We start from the raw sequence: 18,977 nt of genomic DNA on the forward strand, positions 1-18,977 counted from the left end.
GGGACCGAAAAAATGGCCCAAAGCAAGGCGTAAGTCGAAATAGTCGTATGTCGAATATCTGTCAAAGTTAAGTTTAAAACCGAAGTTGAAGAGGCGAAATCTATGATATCGTGATTTTTATTTGAAATAATGTTTGATAATGTATTAATTTTACACCGAAAGTCGTTTACGCGATATAAATATCAAAGATCGGCTAGTTGTAGAATCTTTGGAAATGTGTTTGTAACGGTTTTCAGCACAGAAATTCAAAAAAATACATAAATTTCTTCTCACTGACAACTTTTCACTGTCAAAATCAAAATCGTCGTATCTGCGAATCGTCGTAACTCGAGGGGGTCGTAACTCGGGGGACGCCTGTATGTTTTTCATCTTTTACCAAATTTCTCAACATCCCAAAAATTTTGTCCATCGCCGACATCCACTGTGACAGTGTGCGAGATGAGCTAACCTTGTGCCGCCCCTCGGACTTTGACAGATCTGACAGCATCGCAAATAAAATGTGACAGATTTGCGTGAAAAGGAGTCGCCTCGGCTGCCAATAATATAGTTGTTGTTATTAAAAGTACCGATTAATTGAAAGCTAATTCCTTTCGTTCCCCCGCTTTGGTTGTCCTGTACGGATTGCACACAACCGCAGAACCCGCGGTTCGATTCTATACCCCGTCGGTCACAATTGCTTCTTGCACAGTCGGGGAGAGGACGCGGCAGTGCGAGAGCAACAGCAGCAACAGCAGCAGCAGCAGCAGCCACTCTATTAGCATAATTGGCCCGAAACACACAAGTGCATTTGCGAGCGAAGGGGAGTGTACGAGTGGCGGGGCAGCGATTGTTGGGTGGAGTAGGTACGTACGTACGGCAAAAGGGGCAATGGGATTATTAAAGAAAATTAGAAAATCGCTAGACGCGATCCGGGCTAGCTAGCGCGACTGGCCTCTACCACTCCCCGTTTTTTGTGTGTGTGTTGCTGCTTCCCGTTATGATTAACTTTTTTTTTTTATTTGATTGCAGTGTGTTCCCTCGTCTCGTGTTGATGCAGAACATTTTGCTACGATTTTCGCACTAGGCGGACTGGGCAGAATCGGACGGGCTTGACGGACGCAAACCCACTCCCCTCCCTCAGTCTAACGCCCATATCGGAAGTGGAAGATATCGCGCGTTCATTTCGCGTGTACAGCGAACCGTAGGTGGGTAAGGCGATGAAAATTTGCAACTTGGTGTTACAATTCTCCGGACCGTGTTGAGCATAACGTACCTTTTGGCGTGTGTGCTTTTAGGTGTAAAACAATAAGAAACCGCAAAAGGCACCTCACCACCGCTGCACCATGGCATCCTTCGACGTGTACGATCGGTCGAGCTGGTACTTCGGGGCGATGTCACGCCAGGACGCAACCGATCTGCTGCTGAACGAGCGCGAAAGTGGCGTATTTCTGGTGCGCGACAGCACAACGATCGTGGGCGACTTCGTGCTGTGCGTGCGGGAAGACTCGAAAGTGAGCCACTACATCATCAACAAACTGCCATCGGGCGACGAGTGTTTCGTGTACCGGATCGGTGACCAGACCTTTGCCGACCTACCGGATCTGCTGTCCTTCTACAAGCTGCACTATCTGGACACGACACCGCTGCGCCGGCCGATGGTGCGCCGGCTGGAGAAGGTCATTGGCAAGTTTGACTTCGACGGGAGCGATCCGGACGATCTGCCGTTCAAGAAGGGTGAGATACTGCACATCATAAGCAAGGACGAGGAGCAATGGTGGACGGCGCGGAACGGGGCGGGCCAAACGGGCCAGATACCGGTGCCGTACGTGACGCGATACGAGGAAAACATTATCGAGCGGCCAAACTCGGGTGGTGGTGGTGGTGGCGGTGCTGGTCCGGGCCATCATCACCATCACCATGCGCATCCGGCGACCGGTGGTGGTGGGATGCATCATTCGGAGAATTCGAACATTTTCAAATCGAACCTCAACCGGCAGCTGCCAGCACTGGCACGGGTTAAGCAGGAGCGCGTCCCGAACGCGTACGACGAGACGGCCCTGAAGCTGAGCGTCGGCGACGTTATCAAGGTGCTGAAGACGAACATCAACGGACAGTGGGAGGGAGAGCTGAAGGGCAAGATTGGCCACTTCCCCTTCACGCACGTGGAGTTTATTGACGAGTGAACCGGTGCTAGCTGTGCTGGGGGAGGAAAGGTTCCCCTCTCCTGTTTCGTGCTGATAGAGCGACTTTGCGCACAAACCATTATGTGTTAACCGTCTCCGTGAGTATGTGTGTATGTGTGTGGTAGTATCGCTTCGGTTATTTTTATTAATTTAACGGAATTTCTGTTCTTTCGAAACAAAAAACCGACCAGCGTTTCGGTTCGAAACAGATGTGAACCCCGTAACCTTTCCGGGTGGGGTTTGGCGCCCCTATTTTGGGGGTACCGGTCTGCATGTGTGTGTGAGTGTATGCTGCTCTAAGTAACTATATTTAATGTGTACAGCTTTGTATTTAGTCCAGTTTTGTGTGTAAGTCAAAAACAACAACTAAACCCACGAAGGCGCGTGATGTAAAAGGTAGAAGGGAGGCAGACAGTAGTAGTAATGCGCCCACATCATCCTGTGTTGTACGTGAACGTTCCGAGTCATTCAGTTTAAGGTGATTTTAATTACAATTATAGGGTATAGTTATTATTTGTTAGTAGTACGTTTTTTTCTCTTTTCTTTTGTTGATAATGATGATGATTTGCGATTCCGAGGCAACAAACAACACAAATTCCAGGCAAATTTACAGTAGGTTTAGCTTAGCTGCGAGAGAAAAAGAAGAAGAAGCTCCTACTACTGTAGGTAGATAGGTACGACGACACGCTTAGATACAACACGACAGCCTATATAGACGCGTAGGGTCATGACAAGAGAGGGGAAGGGGAGTTTTATTTACCAGCTTATTATATTACATTCAAATGTCCCCCCTCTCGTTGCTGTTGTTGTTGTTGCAAGAGGGTTCGCGATCCAGAGGACCCGAATCGATCGAACGCGAAAAGTCAACTATCGGGAAGAAAGCGAAAAGAAACTCTGTAGATTTTAAGATTTAATTATTACACGTTTTTTAGTGGATGGGGGGGAGGGGGGAGTACATAAACAGCAACATCAGGGACAGTCGTGTGTTAACACAACACTCTCTCACACACTCAGGTCCACTCGTAGCGGACGTAGAACAGGAACCATGATGGCAAGATTTGGCTGGGAAAGAGAGTATAAAAAACAGCAGTGACCAGTTAGCAGAGAAATTAGCGGAGATTTTCGGTTTTATAGCTTTTGTATGTACCGACCAAGCAAGTAAAAAGAAGAAGGAGAGGAGAGGAGCAAGAAATATGCGTTGCAATAGGGGCACAAAAACGGTAGGACAACGGACAACCGCATGGATACGATTAGCATATAGGTGTCCTTCAACTCTTTCTATCCTCTCTTTCTCTCTCTACCGTGGCCAAACGATCCCACCATTCGCAGGCACAATCGTATCGCACCGGCCACCCTGCGTTCCACATGATCAACTAGAGTAGAATGATTGCAGATCGCAGGGTTGTCTTTATTTTTAGTTGATTGTAGAGCACGTGTAGAGATGGATGGCGATTTCCCAACAATTTGAATACTTTTCCCCATTATTATCGCATTGATCTCCTGCTCTCGAACGGCGGATGTATGTATGTGAATGCATCGGTTCGGGATGATCTTGAATGTTTTTCCCCTGAAATGCCCCTCACTTCTTTCCCCGCTCTGTTTCTGTTTTCGGCCCAGTCAACGAACGTCGTGTCCCGGTAGATTAGAGGAGTGTTTCGATTTAAAAGTATATAACAACCAAAAGCAAGTGAGAAACAGGTACCGGTAGCGGTAAAACAAACGCTTTTGCCTAGCACTACTAGTGTGAGAGTGAGAAAAACAAACCACCCCATGATGATGATGATGATGATGGTCCCAGGCCGTAAACGATCGTAGGTTGAGCACGGATCTAGGCGCGGGAAACTGTCACGAAACTGAAGCAATTTATTTTTATATTAGAAAACGTGTGTGTGCGTGTGTACGTGTGACGAAATGTAATGTAACGAAGACGAAGCGATAGCCTCCAGACAGGGCATGGATGGATACGAGGCAAGGAAGAAGAAAGGAAGAAGATTTCTATGTTGAAGGCTGTACTAAAACACACAACACAACCCTTGAGTGTGTATCTCGGGGTGTGTGTGTGTGTGCGTTAGAAGTTGGATGTGATTCCAGGGGCAAGAAGCTAATATTGTTTCCTGCAAAGAGCCAAACCCAAGTAGAACGATGACGACGACACCAAAAAAAAAAAAAAGAAAACCCCATAATACGATGTGTCAAAATGTGCAATATAATAAGAACTGCAAGCAAATCGAATCGAAACAGAACTTCCCCCGGGTTTGTTTTTGAGACGGAAGAACGAGTAGTGGCGTCGCCTATATAACGATTGTGCAAACGGTAACAACACGACCCCTTAAGTGCAGTATAGATAGTATACACCAAAATAAAAGTAAAGAAAGGAGTAATCCAGCAAAGAAAACAACCAGCAGTAGCAGCAGCTAAAACCCCCTCAACACCAACTCCCTTTCGCCCGTGTGTTGCTAGTGGAGAGTTTGGGCGAATCCGGACCGACCAGCTAAAATAGAACCGACCGCGAGCGAAACAATCGCATACAGAATATATATGACGAAAACAAACACAAACAAACAAAAATATTATATTTACCAAATACATAAGTAGCAGAAAAGAAAAGAAAAGAAAAAAAAAACCGGAAACCTACACTTACACAACGCAAAATGCTATAAAATTTAACAAACAAAGCCAATGCAAACGAAAGAAACAAAAAAAAAAACAAGAAAACCGTATCAATATTCAAACACATACTTTGCGAAAAAAATTTAGCTTGAAAAACAAACAAAATCACACACATAAAAAAAAGATACAGAATCATAATCGAACAAGATAGAAACGATCCACATTTGTTCAAGGAAGAAAACAAAACCAGAACAAAAACAAAAAACGCTATAATGTATGTATAACTCTCTATCTCCCTTCTCTCGGAACAGTTTTGGGGTTGTGTTTGCGAAATAATAAAAAAAACAACATATATATAAATATAGTTCGTAAGTCGAAGAAGCTGCAGAGGAGGAGAGGTCACCTATAAGTTATCCCTTAGAGCTCCTGGATGAGAAGTGAAAACCTAAACAAGAAAAGAAAAGAAGAAAACAACGGCTTAGTAGAAGAGGAAACGATAATGCATGTTATGCATAAAAGCGATGAAGAAAAAAGGAAACAAAAGAAAACAACAACATTCTCGAATGCAACAAAAAGCATGTATTTGTATAAAAGAGAAACGAAGCGAGAAACAGCGATAGAAGAAAGGAAGGAAAAATATAGTTCTGTATTGTATCTTTGCAAAGTTAAATTAGTTTTTCTTTCTTTCAAAAGCAAAATCATCCGAACAGCAACAAAAGTTGTTTTGTTTGTTTTTGTTTTTATATTGTGAAAAATTCTGTTTTTACATACTTTTTTTTTATTTAGGACTTTCTTTTATTTTCACTTTTCTCACTTTCCACTAATATCCCGCCTATTCCAATTCGTCTCCTCCTGCTGCAAACTCTGGTGTGTAGTTTTGTTGTTTTGCATATTCTTATGTGTGAGTTTCTTTTTACTTTTCCCTTTCTTTCCAATATTCCACTTTTTTGTTTGTTGTTTACTATTTACAGTTTGTTTTGTGTTAACAAACACTAACTTTAGCGGGTTTTTGTTGTTATGTGTTCTTTCTTTCCTTTCTTTCTTTCCTTTCTTTCGCTTTTGCTTTACAACATTTAATACGCTCAAAATTCACTAAGAAGTCTCTCCTACTAAACCTCAATTTCCCCGCCGAAAACAAAACTGGGAAGTGTACTGTATGTGTGTGTGTTTTATGTGTGTTTCGTGGTTTGTTTGTTTTTTGCTTATAACGGGAGAGGAAAATTAGTGTTTATATTTACGAAACACGAACGCAGTACGAACTACACACAGTAATAAAAAAACACTAAACAAAAATCAAAAAGCACTTTTGGGGCAGCAGTAAAATAACACTTGGACAAATTGGCAAAAAAACACAAAACAAAAAAAAATCGATACAAGAAGTGAACGGGCAAACGGGGATTGCATTGAAAAAAAAAACAGAAAAAGAGAAAGAGAAAAATGTAGAGACAAATGAAAAGACGTAAGACGAAAAATCCCGCATTTTATCGCTCGGATTGCTAACTTTAGTAACAAATTAAATATCTTTCCCTTCGTTTAACGTGGATATGGTCTGTCCTTTCTTGGGATTTACACACACACACTCACACACAGACAAACATACATTCCCAAAAAAGGGGGGGGGGGGGGGAATAAAGGATTCCCCAGATTTCGTTGCTCATGAAATTGTTATCTACAAGTAGCACGCACAAACACACACACACCTTCGATCCTTTCCTTCGATCTACGCTCGATCTCGATCGTTTTCTGGCGATCATAGGGAAAATGATAAACCATATCACACGCATTGGCAGTTTGTGCTTTATGTGTGTGTGATACGATTGATGATTTTCCACTAAACTTTACAGTTTATCTAAATGTATGTGCGTGTGTGTGAGTGTTTTTTGTTCGTATTTTTTCTTAAACTTTTCCCATTTTGTTTTACTTACACAAACAATAATATACATCTTACAGCTTGCGGCGCTGGCTCGCTTTTGTTTCTAACACACTAGCTTAGTTGGCCAAGCCCACTTACGGCTCCTAAGTCAGCTTCCCATTTCCTGGCTCTTTGCTGGCTTATGTGTGTATGTTTCTTTAGGAACATTAATCCGTTCAGTGGGGGGGGGGGGGGGGGGTGTGGGAAAGGGAGGGAAAGGGGGATGATATTTTGGAGGGGGGGGGGGGTGGGGCAAAATCCTCATCTATTCCCTGGTGGTAGCGGGGGGAGAAAGGGGGTTCGTATATAATGGAAGACACGCACGCAGTGATAAAAGTCAACCTCTCTCCACTCTCCACTTTGTTCCTTTGTTTTCTCGTCCGACTTTTCTCACTTCTCAAGAGCCTCTTTCTAGCGACAACACACAGGCACACACAGCAGCAGCGTGCGGTACACATGTATCTCTCCCATATAAAGGTTTGCGTTCACTCGTTACACATCTTCCTCTGAATCCAATCTAAAGGATTGTTCGTCTTTTAACTAGCTTTGTATTCAGGTGTACGAAACGTTCGTCGGCATTTCCGCGTCGTAATAAACTAAAGTTCTTTGGATATCTCTCTCTCTCTTTCTCTATCTCTCCAGGCTTCTCTACTCCTTGTCTTCAGAGCCTACTATAGGGAAGAAGCTCTTTTAGTGGGAAAACCAATTGGAATGTAATCGATGTAGTGTTTTCTTATAAGGAACCCAAACTAACCCAACCAGAGAGGAATGGACATTGGAAAAGCAAACAAGTTTGTGTTATTTTAGCTTTTTTTTTTTTTTGAAAATTCGTTACGAGTTCTTGGCTTCTTGTCTGGTTGATACGATCCTTTATGTACATGACGTATTTGATCTAGGAGAAAAGAACAGCAATGGTCGTCGAAACGGATGGAATGGAATGTCTCACATCCGTATTCGCAAAGCATTGAGTACACTTCACCAGTAGTACACTAACCCTGGTATACCGTAGTACTTGAGAGCTCCCCTGTTGAGCAGAGCTACACACACACTTACACACACACACACACACACACAGCTCGAGTTCCCTATTCGCATCTCACACTCTTATCACCTACGTCAGGAGCTACTATTACTACTACTATTACTACCTCAAACTGTGACTATATTAGCGCTAAGAGCATCTTACCAGCTAAACAGATACTACACATAATCCTGCAAATATCGTATATATATACTTACTACCCTTCTTTGCTTCTACTTTTCTCTCTCTCTCTCTCTCTCCCTCTTCTTTATTACACCTTCTGTGTTGGGATACTGTTGATATGTCGCCTCCCCCCTCCCCCCACAGTAGCAGCCGAAATCCTGGTCCTTGCTTCAGTGCAGGTAGCTCTGCGGCGCTCGTTCCAGCGGGGACGGTGGGGATGGCCAACCAAGCGCTCGCTCGACCACCAACACCGGTCATTCCTGCTTGATGCTCCCGCTGTGATGATGGAGCGATAGGTGCGGTGCATAGTGGTGTCCTCCACCACCACCACCACCACCACCACCGGATGTGGCAGACGAAGGTGAGGACAGTCCGGGCACGAGGCCGGCCGGGAATAGCTCTCCGCTGGCGGACGAGTGCGTCGGGCTGTCCATACCGTTCGGTGGGTTTATTCGCTTCTCCTTCTGCCGCCGGTTGCAGAACCACACGCGCACCACTTCCTTCTCCATGCACAGGTTGTCGGCGAGGGTGGAAATCTCTTCGCTCGTCGGTTTGCAGTTGACGAGGAACGCTTTCTCCAGCGCCACGCGGACGGACGTTTCGATCGAGGTGCGCTTCTTGCGCCGCCGGCCCATCGTTTCCGGCGTGGCCATCGTGTTGGAGAGGGCGGCGGGGCTGAAGATGCGTCTGAGGAAGAGAGAAGAGAGCGTTTGATTAGAGGTAATTAAGGTTATAGTTGGAATGGCAACACCAGCTTACCCGCCCGGGTTGGAGATGCTGCTGTCCGCGTCCTCGAGCCACTTCTGCAGCAGCGGCTTTAGCTTGCACATGTTCTTGAAGCTCAGGTTGAGGGCCTCGAACCGGGAGATGGTGGTTTGCGAGAAGTCATTTCCGTACAGCTTGCCCATCGCCAGCCCCACATCGCCCTGCGTGAAGCCGAGCTTTATCCGGCGCTGCTTGAACGTTTTGGCGAACTGTTCCAGCTCCTCCAGGTCGGTCGTTTCTTCGGGCGACGGTTCGAGGGCACGTGGCGCGGCGGAATGCTTCTGGAGTTGGGGTGTGTGAGCACCCGAGCCGGGTGTGGAGGGGGTTAGTATGCCGCCCACGTTTAGCTGGCTTACGTTCGGCGGTGTCGTTTGGCTTGCACCGAGCATGGCGCCCGTCTGGGTGGAGTGGTGATGGAGCCCCGGGCTGCCGGAGGGACTGTGCAGTGGAGAGCTGGTGGCGGTCGCGCCCGGTGTTGGCGTGGAGCTGGTCGGTTTCAGCTGCTGCTGCTTCTGGAGGGCCTGCAGCTGGGCAACGGCCTGCTGGACCTGGAGAAGATGAAGAAGAAGGAGTGTGTTAGAAGGATACAATTAGAGGGGAAGAAGTTGCCAGGGAGGAGTAAAAGAGATGGGGGAAAGTCATGCAACGGAAGCCATGTGACCTGCATCGAAGTTCGAGACACGGTCTGTCCCTCGCTGACGATGACGGCGGCACTCCCATTGCTGGTGGGCTGCTTGGTGGCACAATCCGTGCCGGGCGTTGGGGAAAAGCTTAGATTTAGCTGTCCCGCGGATTAAGTGCAAGCATTCCAGAGAGAACAGAGAGAGAGAGAGAGCAAGAGAGAGAGATACAGAGCTGTACTACACAAGAACAGCACTCGCCTTGTTTCTCATCTTAAAGGACATTCTAGACAACTGCTACGTACCTGATTCTGCATGAGAAACTGAGCGGCGGCCTGCGCTTGAGCCGTGGCCGCGGCGGCAGCATTCCCGTTCGCACTCGCTGCTCCTCCCTGTACCTGCAGCAGCATGTACTGCTGGAGCTGCTGCTGGAGGGATGCTTGCTGGGCTTGCAGGGCTTGCTGCAGCATGCCGATGTCTTGTCCGGACAGACCGGCCAGTCCACCGAGCCCGAGCTGGTTCTGCAGGAACAGTGAGCTGAGGGGCAGATGGTTCTGTAGGGCAGCCAGGGCGACTCCCAGCCCACCGCCCGGCACGGCACTGGACGCGGGTGGTGAGGGTGTCCGTCGCGATGAATCTGTGATCTAGCGGGAGCGAGACAGAGAGAGAAAACGTCAGTAAAGAGCGACTAGAGATGATAGTGAATTGCGCGTTGCGTCGCTTACTAGATTGAGTGGCGTGGTTCGTTCCGGACGCTCGTTTGGAATAGGGCTGCTGAGGTGCTCGCGGTCGCTGCCATCGTCACGGTCGCTGTCAATGTCGTCTGGAAGGAAAAGGGAAGGAAAGGAAGCAAAGAAAAGCACATTATTAACACACCTTGTGTGAAAGTGTGACCTACTTTAAGGCACTCAAAGTACAATAAACGCTCAAGAGAGGACCTTGGAAGAGGTGATGGTGGTGCAAAAAGGGGATTTGACTTCCTTAAATCCCCTTTTCTCTATTAGGGATGAAAAATTACATCATTAAGACGGATTCCAGGCGCGGGGAAGTGCACGAAGAAGCGTGTTGTTGTGTTAAGACTTGTCAAGGACACGAGACTTTATTGTACAAAAAGGTGTTGCAGCCTCTGAAGAGGGTTTCAGAACTCAGTGCAGCAAAAAAAAAGGTAATCAAAACAGTTGTACTTTCTTCCTGTTACAACTGTTCCGTCCCTGGCTGTGTGTGTGTTTCACCTCGTTTGTGGAAGGACCAATCGGCACTGGCACAACAGTGGCAGCACAATGGCGAAAAGCCGTTTGATGCGACATATTGGATGCTGGAACCCCTTTCCCAAAAAGGGCCCTTGCTACACCAAAGGACACCCGTGGTACGAAATGCATTCCCCGTGCTGCTGCTGCTGCTTCTGCTGGTAGGGGTTTGTCACCCCTTTTTCCTTACTCTTTCACAAATGCTCTACTACTACTACTACACACTCCCTTGCTATTTTGTGCACATTTTTGAAAATAAATCTATGTGTAATGCGTGCGTCGCCGCACAGGAGGGAAGAATGCCGTATATTAAACAACAAGGGCGTAACAAGCCGTAGAAACAACGTTGCAAAGGTTTGAAAGCTCGCCTGGAAAGCGACAAGTTCAAGGGTAGCCGAACTGTTGTTTTTGAGGAAATGACGACGTTTTATGACGACGACAGCAGCAGTCATCGTTTCTCGAGGTGAGTCGAGAAGCCCAGCAGGGACAGCAGCACCAGCAGGTCGCCACATCGTTGTCCGAGGTCAGTTGATGTAACGGTTTGAAGGTAACGCATTTTCATAAGCTTTATAATTTCTTTTTCTCCCCCGAAACTAGGTCATATTTATATAGAGCAGCATGGTGAAATTACGTGAAATATACAACCCGAAGGCAATAAAGTTCCGAAACACTCAACGCAAGGCTAAACGAACCCGCTGTAAACGAAAAACTGACCCGCAAAAGGCGACGAACCCTCATAATCATCACGAAACACAACAATAATGATTTATACAATAAAACTGCAATAAAAATCAAGTTTCAAGTATTTCAAAATCCTCGAGATATAGAGAGAGATTTATGGTTAGATGTGAGTAGGTGCACGGAACCGTCAGCATCGTGGTGGTGTGGATGGACGAAATGCACGAACAAATCACGCAACTGTGCTCAATGTTCAATGTTCAATTTAATAACACAGAAAAAAAACTGTACACTAAAAATTGTGGAAGAAAAGTGGGGTTCAAAAGTTAAAACTGAAACGAGCACGGCACAACGGCACACACGCTGACAGTGACAACGGTTTGGTAGTATTGGCCCAGGCGATATCGGGACAAATCAACGGTATTGTTGTGTCAATTATCCCAAAAACCGTTCCGAGATCGAAGCAGGAGAAGCAGTAGGCCATGATGATACCATGCCACGTTGGAAGTAGTGTGGGTTGTGTTGCTTTTGTTGCTGGCAAACACAACCCTTTTTGCTTGCGTTCTAAACCACCAAGCCAAAGAAGAGGAGGGGTGGAAATTAAAAATTATATCGTGAATTATGGGTTTCACAGACGCCTCCTCCCCTGAAGGTGTCCCCTTCCTTTGCTATCGATAGCACGATCGCGTGTGTGCGCCGAGGGAGGAACAACACATACAGAAACACATAATTGATTACTGTTGCGGGCCCGAAATGGCGCAATTGTGAGACGATGAGGCTGTGTGTGTGTATGTCATCGAGAAGCCCGGAGAAATTGGTGCTGCTACTGCTGCTGCTGCCCGTAAACAATCGTTTGCAAACGCGCCAGAACTTCGGCAGGGTTTGATTGATCAGCCATCTCGCTGCCATACACGCGCAAGCAATGCGCAACGAGAAAGGGTTGCCGACGCCACCAGCACCACCGCCATGTGCCACCCATGCGTTAGGCAGCAATTAGGAAGGAAGGGCGTCAAAAGGACCGTTTAGAAGGCAGCAAAAATTAAAACTGTAAATTTATGACACAATAAAAATGGACGCCCTTCCCGCCATTCCCAAAAATCACAGGGAAATTTGGGATGTGCTGTTTTTTTATCCTTCCCTAAGCAGCATAACTAGAAGCTACATGGTGAATGTGCTTTTTTTGGCAGCTTGTTTTTCCCTTTTGTTGTGAAAATTCAACGCATCCCTGTGATTGCTGGCCGGGGTGTAGTGCTGCTGCAACAAATTGCATGAAATTTGTTCTAACGCATAAAATGGTGAATGATTGATTCTTTTTTTCTGTTATTCTTTTGCTACAACGACAACGCGATGTGTGTGTGCGGGTTCGTTGTTCTGTGCTCTGGCTGCCTGCACGTTGTCCACGCCGCACAAAACATAACGGAGGTTTTAACTTCTGTACTTAAGTAGTAGTGATCGATGTAACGGCTGATGACGGCGTCCCGATAAACTGTCCCCATCCTCTATGTGCTCCCTTTTGCGCAGAGACAGCGAGAGCAGGAATGGGAAGAAATGCAGCATCGAGCGAGAAAAAGGAGGTCTTACCATATTCGGCCTCGGGCTGGGAATGTCGGCTTGTGTGTGTGTGTCTGTTTTCCCCCTTTTTCTTGCATGCATTTAACAGACATTGGCTTTGGTTTTACCGACATTTGGATTCTGTGTATATGATATTGAGGAAGGCAGTAAAATTCAAAATTTCCAATTCAAAATTCAGTTTGCTAATGTACATCTATCTACCTTTCCGCTGTGACAAACACACACACACATATGGGAGAAGGAAGGGCCGTTCGTTTCCCTATACGCGCGCATAGATAAAAGGACGCGCAAACGGGTTAAGATGGCATCATTCAAACCGTTTGATAGCATTCAAATGTCAAATGGGGTGAAGAAATGGTGAGAAAATGGAAAGTTTTTTTTATGAGTCAAGAGTATGGAATATTTGTGAAAGAATTAAGGGGAAACACTCCCAATTAAAGCGGCAGGAGAGCTATGTAAACAATGGTCCTTCGTGCCGGATTGTGTTTGTAAAGCACTGTAGTTGAATGGTCCTTCGAACCGGATTTTATTGCAGCAATTAAGCAATGTAGCAATTAACGAACGGAAAAGGTTAAAAGCTTTTCATGAAATTTGTTTGAAAAATATTACAAATTATGCTTGTAATATTTATACATTTTATTATACTTTTTTTTTAAATTAAAGTCAATTACTTTTGGCTATGCAAATGTAAGAGCATTATTCTTAATAACTCTCTCATATGCACCTCATATGCTCTAGATTGCGCTCTCCTCTGTTCCCATGCTTTTCTTTCTCTCTCTCTCTACGTTTTATTTTGCGCAATGCTCTTGAAATGATCCAAGTAACCATGTTCAGGCAACCGTAAATGTTACCCCATAAACGGTACAAGGTCTTGTGATACGTGTAGTAAGGTTTGACGCTGATTAACGAAATATCACACGTTGTTAGATAAGAAATACAAAAAATAAAATAAAAGACAAATTTCAAATGCACTAAGACGAAAATAAAATTGTCTGAAAAAAATGTTTTTAACATTTTTTAACAGTTTGTTCTCAATGTACAACTCCTTTTGTTGATTGAGAATTTAAAAAAAAATGCACTCCTTGTACGGGAAAATCGGATGATCATCCCCTTTAAACGCGCAAACAAATGTGATATGCAAAGGGGAAGCACAAAATTGCGACTTCATCCTTTCCGGGCCATCCTGTGGCTTGTGCCCAGGAATGTGTGTCCTTTACCTTCCTAACTGGTACTTTCCAGTTCTTTGACCAGCGAGAGAATAAAAAAAAGAAGACCGTGATGATGAATATTTGATACCGTAAGAAGGCGAGAGAAGTATGAATTTTTATTGCAGCATTGATTTCCAGCCAGCTCTTCTTTAACACTTGGAGGAGAGCACACTCGTTGGTAGTAGCTCATTGATATTCATCACATCGAATCCTGGCTACTGCTACCCACCAGTCCGTGGTGGTGGCGGCTATTCTAAATCCTAACGCCCCCATTCCATACTCCTTCTCTACTGCTGACCACATCAAAAACTTACTTCCAAGAGCCGAGAGAGAGAGAGAGAGAGAGAGAGAGAGAGAGAGTCCATAGGATGGTGATTTTTCTTTTGCATAAATTTTGAATAATAAACTCACCACTGTTTCAGCATACTTGGGCAATCAAAAGGCAAAAGCCGTTCTGGCCAAACCTCGCCAACCGACTGACGGAGTGTGTGTGCGGCCCGAACGGGACGAAACCAGGGCACAGATGCAGTCAGCCATAAAATTGTATTGTACGAAGTGTGAAAAGATTTAAATTTCCCCCACTTTCTTCCCCGAGCGCTGGTATGCAAACAGTACGTGGTTTGGCGGGCGCACCCGGAACTGACCGGATCAAACTTTGCCGAGTAGCCAGTGAGGGCCAGCCAGCTGCTACCCAGCAAACCCAAATAAAAAGGGGTTACGCCAAAAATCATCCTCGTTTTGCTCCTTTATTTCCTCCCTCCCTCGAATGAGCATCCCTTTTTTTTGACGGCAAAAAGGGTGAAGGTGTGCGGGATTTGGTCCAGCTGGGTGCAGATAGTGGTGTGCTGATGATGGTACAAAATCCCATTAATTTTCTTTAAACTTGACCACGGATTGTCGGTGGCCGATTTGAGGGAATAAAGAATAATCCTGTTTTACTGCACAGGAACACAGTGGAACGAAACTGACCTTAAACCCGTCACACACACAGACACACACAGCCACAGACGTGTGAAGCTGTTCATTTGATCCTATGCACGGGAAAAATTTGAATTTTTCCCTATTTTTTTGGGCATTGTCAAGGGTGAAAAATCGAGAGCTTTTCATGGTCCAAATGCAACCAAAAGAGGGGAGGACTTAAATTTACACCGGAATTTTGGGGGAAGCAGAATATTACACGCTTATGTGGAAAATGGAATCGCTTTTCACTGTCCCGTAATGGTAGGGTAGGGCGAGCTTCATTTCATCCTGCACGGTTAAATATGCCTGAAAATGCTCGATTTTGACTGCTCCAGGCATCCCACCCCCCAGTCACGTTTTGTGTATCATCCCCAGTGGGAAAGCGCGTGAACTGCGCCACACAAACCGCACCGCTAATTGGAACGATGCTTGCGCGTTGCATCGATCGCATAAAATGATGCTTAAATATTGAACCGTAATGAAGAAAAATGATCTCTCCACACACACTATTGTAATTACAATTATTACACAACTCAATAACCCGCCGCGGAAAGGCGCAGCCTTTAAAGCCCGGTAGTAGGTAACTTCCCTTCCCTTTCTTTTATTGCGACCGCCGCCGTCTCTGTGTGGCGTTTTACGAGCAGGAACAACATCAGAACCGTGCCGCGAGTGAAAGAGTCTGCTTTTCCCAGAATGTTTAATGGGCCGGCGAGCCCCCACGGTCGATCGCCGGTCAGCGAAGGAAAAGCCCTGGTTAGTGATGGCGCTGGTGGGTTTGTGAAATTATTCTTCACTTTTTACTGCCAATTTATGCAGCAACTTCCATCCCCGTTACCAAAGTTCTGCGAATCGGCCCCGCGTAAACCATTATACCCGAACCCGTCCCCCGACACGCTGCAGAAAAATGGCAAAAATAAAAACCAACGAATCATCATCATTCGCGCGCGGCATGGTGGCGAAACCAAACGGAAAGGGTATCATTTGCAACGGCGGCGCCTGAGCTGAGCTCAGAGAGAGAGAGAACGAAAGAACGAACGAACGTCGTGATTTGAAATTTCAATTAAAACCATTTTTATTGCAATTAAATTACAGCCGCGCACACCGCCCGGAACCGGCATGTGCTTGCGCGGCACAACCACAGAAGCGCGCAACCGCTCGTTGCACATAAAAAACCGAAAAAGCAGCAGCGCTGCAAATCAAAATGGTGGTGGTAAGTGTGTGTGTGTGTGTGTATTAAAGGAAAAATGCGAGAAAAGGAGCAGCAAACATAAATCTCGCGCTGCGTACACTGCGTCACTATGCTTGCGTACATCCACGTTTCGACGAGTGGCGCCCGCCTGCTTTGATGCTGAAGCGCGCCTTCAGCCGGGAATGCATGTGATTGGTCCAGAGACGGGGAAGATTTGTACAAGCCCTTTTTTGCATATTCAAATCACATACTCTCTCTCTCTCTCTCCCTCTCAAGTTGTCCCTTATTTCATTTTAAAATCCCTTCCGCCTTAAAAAAAGGGAACTAACACGCGGTTACAACATAATAAAGCCACTCAGCACTGAAGCTCGATGAAAGGGGGGGGGGGAGAAGGCTCATTTTTAAACATTATGCTCTAACAACGAATAGGAAGGCGCGCGACGAAAGTGGTTGTGTTTGATTAGGCTAATTACACTTCAACAGGTCGCCTTTTTGTGAGGTGATGCGGGCTCCGGTTGGAAAAGGATCCTTTCCCTCTAAAGGGGTGAAATTTAAATATTTGGATTCAATCATCTCAGCACAGCATAAAAGGGGACGAAAGCAACACACATACGGGGCGCAATAAAAAAAGGATTCGATGACGCAAAACAGGATGAACAGGATGGCAAACACACACACACGCTAACGAGGGGCGCACGAGAGGATGTCTCATTTGAATCGCACGAGAACAACCCCTTCATTGCTTTCGAGAGGGACTATGCATATATATGCATGGGCCGAAAAGGGTGCATTTGATGCATATTTAATATCTCTTTTCATTTGTGTTCGAACGGGGGTTGAGTGTGTAAAAAAGTAGGGAAATAACGTTGGGTTTTACAAATACATATTCCGTCGAGTCCTTGTCGTCTCGACTAAAAAGAGGGATTGAAGCGCATGCATATAAAAAAGGGTTTTTTTGTAGGGAGTGGAAAACCTCTAATAAAATGAAGTCCTCTCCACAAACACCGCAAGATGAAGAGCCTTTGCTGTGGTGTGGGGCAAGAGAGAGAACGAGAGCCCAATAAATTAACCCTTCTTTTGCGAACTGACTCCACACACCGAAGGTGCTGCAGAGTGTGTCCTTTTTTTGTGGTCACCCTTTTAATACAAGGATGATGGTATCGTTTTGTCGCATTAAAATAACGCACTTTATTACGCGATCGTGTGTGAGTGTGTGTGAATAATAAAAAAAATAGCTAAAGGGGTGACACCTTGCCCCAACAGGTGAATAATTGAATCGGGAGGGTTATTTAAATATTTAATCAATTATCGTACCAACTAGAGAGAGAGAGAGAGGGGAAGGAAGGGGCGGTGACAATGATTGTAATGTGAGGCCCATTTTTTACTAGGTATGTATAGGTGTTAAACAAAACGATTACAACGTATGTAATCGAGGTGGGGTTCGTCGTCTGGTTGCATTTACTTTAATGTAATGATAGGAGGTGGGCTGTTGTGTGTGTGTGTGTACTGTGAAATGGAAATCGCTTTTTTGCTGGTTGGATTGGATGTGGATTATTCGTTCGATAGGCATTTTGGCGGTGGACAAACGAGTCTTTTTTATTGTTGTTTTGAGAAGGGATGACAAACACACACACACACGCGCGTAGAGCCGCATCTGCTGAACAGGTGTTTGTCTCCGTGCCGGGGCCGGGGCATCCTTTAACGGGATGGAAGGTGGAATTTCCAAAATTTCCCTTCCAACAACAACAAAAACCCTCTTTCCGCTTCAACAGAGACACACGTTCGATGAAACACTGGGTAATACAAACATACGTGTGCCTTTACAGAGCGGATTGAGGTTAAGCAGCAGCACCAGCAAGCAAGGGGCATCCAAAAACAACCAAAACGCAGAAGAAACAAAAAAACATCCCTCCCCGACCGACCAAAAAATCTCAATCTACTTCACTCCTTTGTTAGACACGTGTCCCGTGTTTTGTGGCCAGCCAGGTAGCGGTGGCGTTGCTTGAAAACGGGAAGGGGGCACCCGGCAAAAGTCAAAGATTACGACGGTGAACCCTTTTTTCCCCTTTTGCAGCTCCGAGCGACACGTTGGACCGAAAAGTTTATATTTATACTGCGAGGAGAGCTTTAAAGCAGAGCCGTACGGTCCCGATGCAGGACGACGGAATACGGAGAGATGTCTTCACCGTTAGCTGCTTCCAACGGCAACGCGCGAGTGAAGAGGAGCAACACAAGGATCGTAAAACTATTAACTAAGTGAGAAAATAAATCTTCCTGCGTTCGTGTCCCCGTGCCTGTCTGACTTTCTTGGCTCGTGCCGTCCCAAAGCAGACGACCCAAGGACGATCGTTCCTTCAGGAAGGTTCCCGAAACAAAAAGGGGTTCCCAAAACATTGAATGAAAGGGCGCACACTTCTTGGAGGTTAACTTTTAATCGCTATAATCCTCACCCATCATCCTCTTGTAACAGAGATACACAGAGAGAGAGGCAGAGAGAGGGTCCCGCCAAGCTCTTGAGGATGTCTCGAGCAGGAATTAAAAAAAAACGGAAACATTAGGATAGTGACATCATCATCACAATCAGGCAATAGCGACGAGGCATCCGATCTTCAAGCCGCTATCAACCCAAAAAGAGATAATTCAAGCGGCATCGATCTACGGCTGTTCCTCCTCCTTTCTCCAGAAGGCGAACAGTAGGCTTTGGAACGAAAGGGGGAAAAATTGGAAGAAAAAAACCCCTAAGCAACGCAGCCGCAGCAGCAACGATGCTAATGAAGTCGATAATCTTGGTCGTGTGTCGTCATCGGGCGCGCAATATCGGCAGCCAATCGGCGCTTGGGGAAGGAAGGT

General features: G+C 45.9%; 2 protein-coding genes across 4 annotated transcripts in view; one reads left to right on the top strand and one right to left on the bottom strand.

Annotated features, from left to right (window-relative positions):
* Positions 1-483: 483 nt before the first annotated feature.
* LOC120900086 (adapter molecule Crk) lies at positions 484-5,442 on the top strand. 2 transcript variants are annotated; one of them, XM_040306670.1, is made up of 3 exons: positions 484-842; positions 1,009-1,188; positions 1,275-5,442. In XM_040306670.1, the coding sequence occupies exon 3, from the start codon at positions 1,323-1,325 to the stop codon at positions 2,160-2,162; it is 840 nt and encodes a 279-aa protein (XP_040162604.1). In that variant the 5' UTR covers positions 484-842; positions 1,009-1,188; positions 1,275-1,322; the 3' UTR covers positions 2,163-5,442. The 2 variants fall into 2 exon arrangements, with proteins under 2 accessions (XP_040162604.1, XP_040162603.1); XM_040306669.1 differs by having other exon boundaries at positions 1,009-1,184.
* A 2,050-nt stretch (positions 5,443-7,492) lies between these two features.
* LOC120900085 overlaps positions 7,493-18,977 on the bottom strand; it is a 48,797-nt gene continuing 37,312 nt past the window's right edge. Inside the window, exons 3-7 of one of the 2 annotated variants that reach the window (XM_040306667.1) lie at positions 9,999-10,096; positions 9,579-9,917; positions 9,315-9,434; positions 8,648-9,201; positions 7,493-8,575 (exon numbers count right to left, since the gene is read on the bottom strand). In XM_040306667.1, the coding sequence (XP_040162601.1) occupies positions 8,143-8,575; positions 8,648-9,201; positions 9,315-9,434; positions 9,579-9,917; positions 9,999-10,096 (1,544 nt within the window). In that variant the 3' untranslated portion in view covers positions 7,493-8,142. The remainder of the gene's footprint in view (positions 8,576-8,647; positions 9,202-9,314; positions 9,435-9,578; positions 9,918-9,998; positions 10,097-18,977) is intronic. The other variant, XM_040306668.1, reaches the window with a different exon arrangement.

This window comes from Anopheles arabiensis, chromosome 3 (genome assembly GCF_016920715.1).
Source record: "Anopheles arabiensis isolate DONGOLA chromosome 3, AaraD3, whole genome shotgun sequence".
Classification (NCBI taxonomy): domain Eukaryota; kingdom Metazoa; phylum Arthropoda; class Insecta; order Diptera; family Culicidae; genus Anopheles; species Anopheles arabiensis.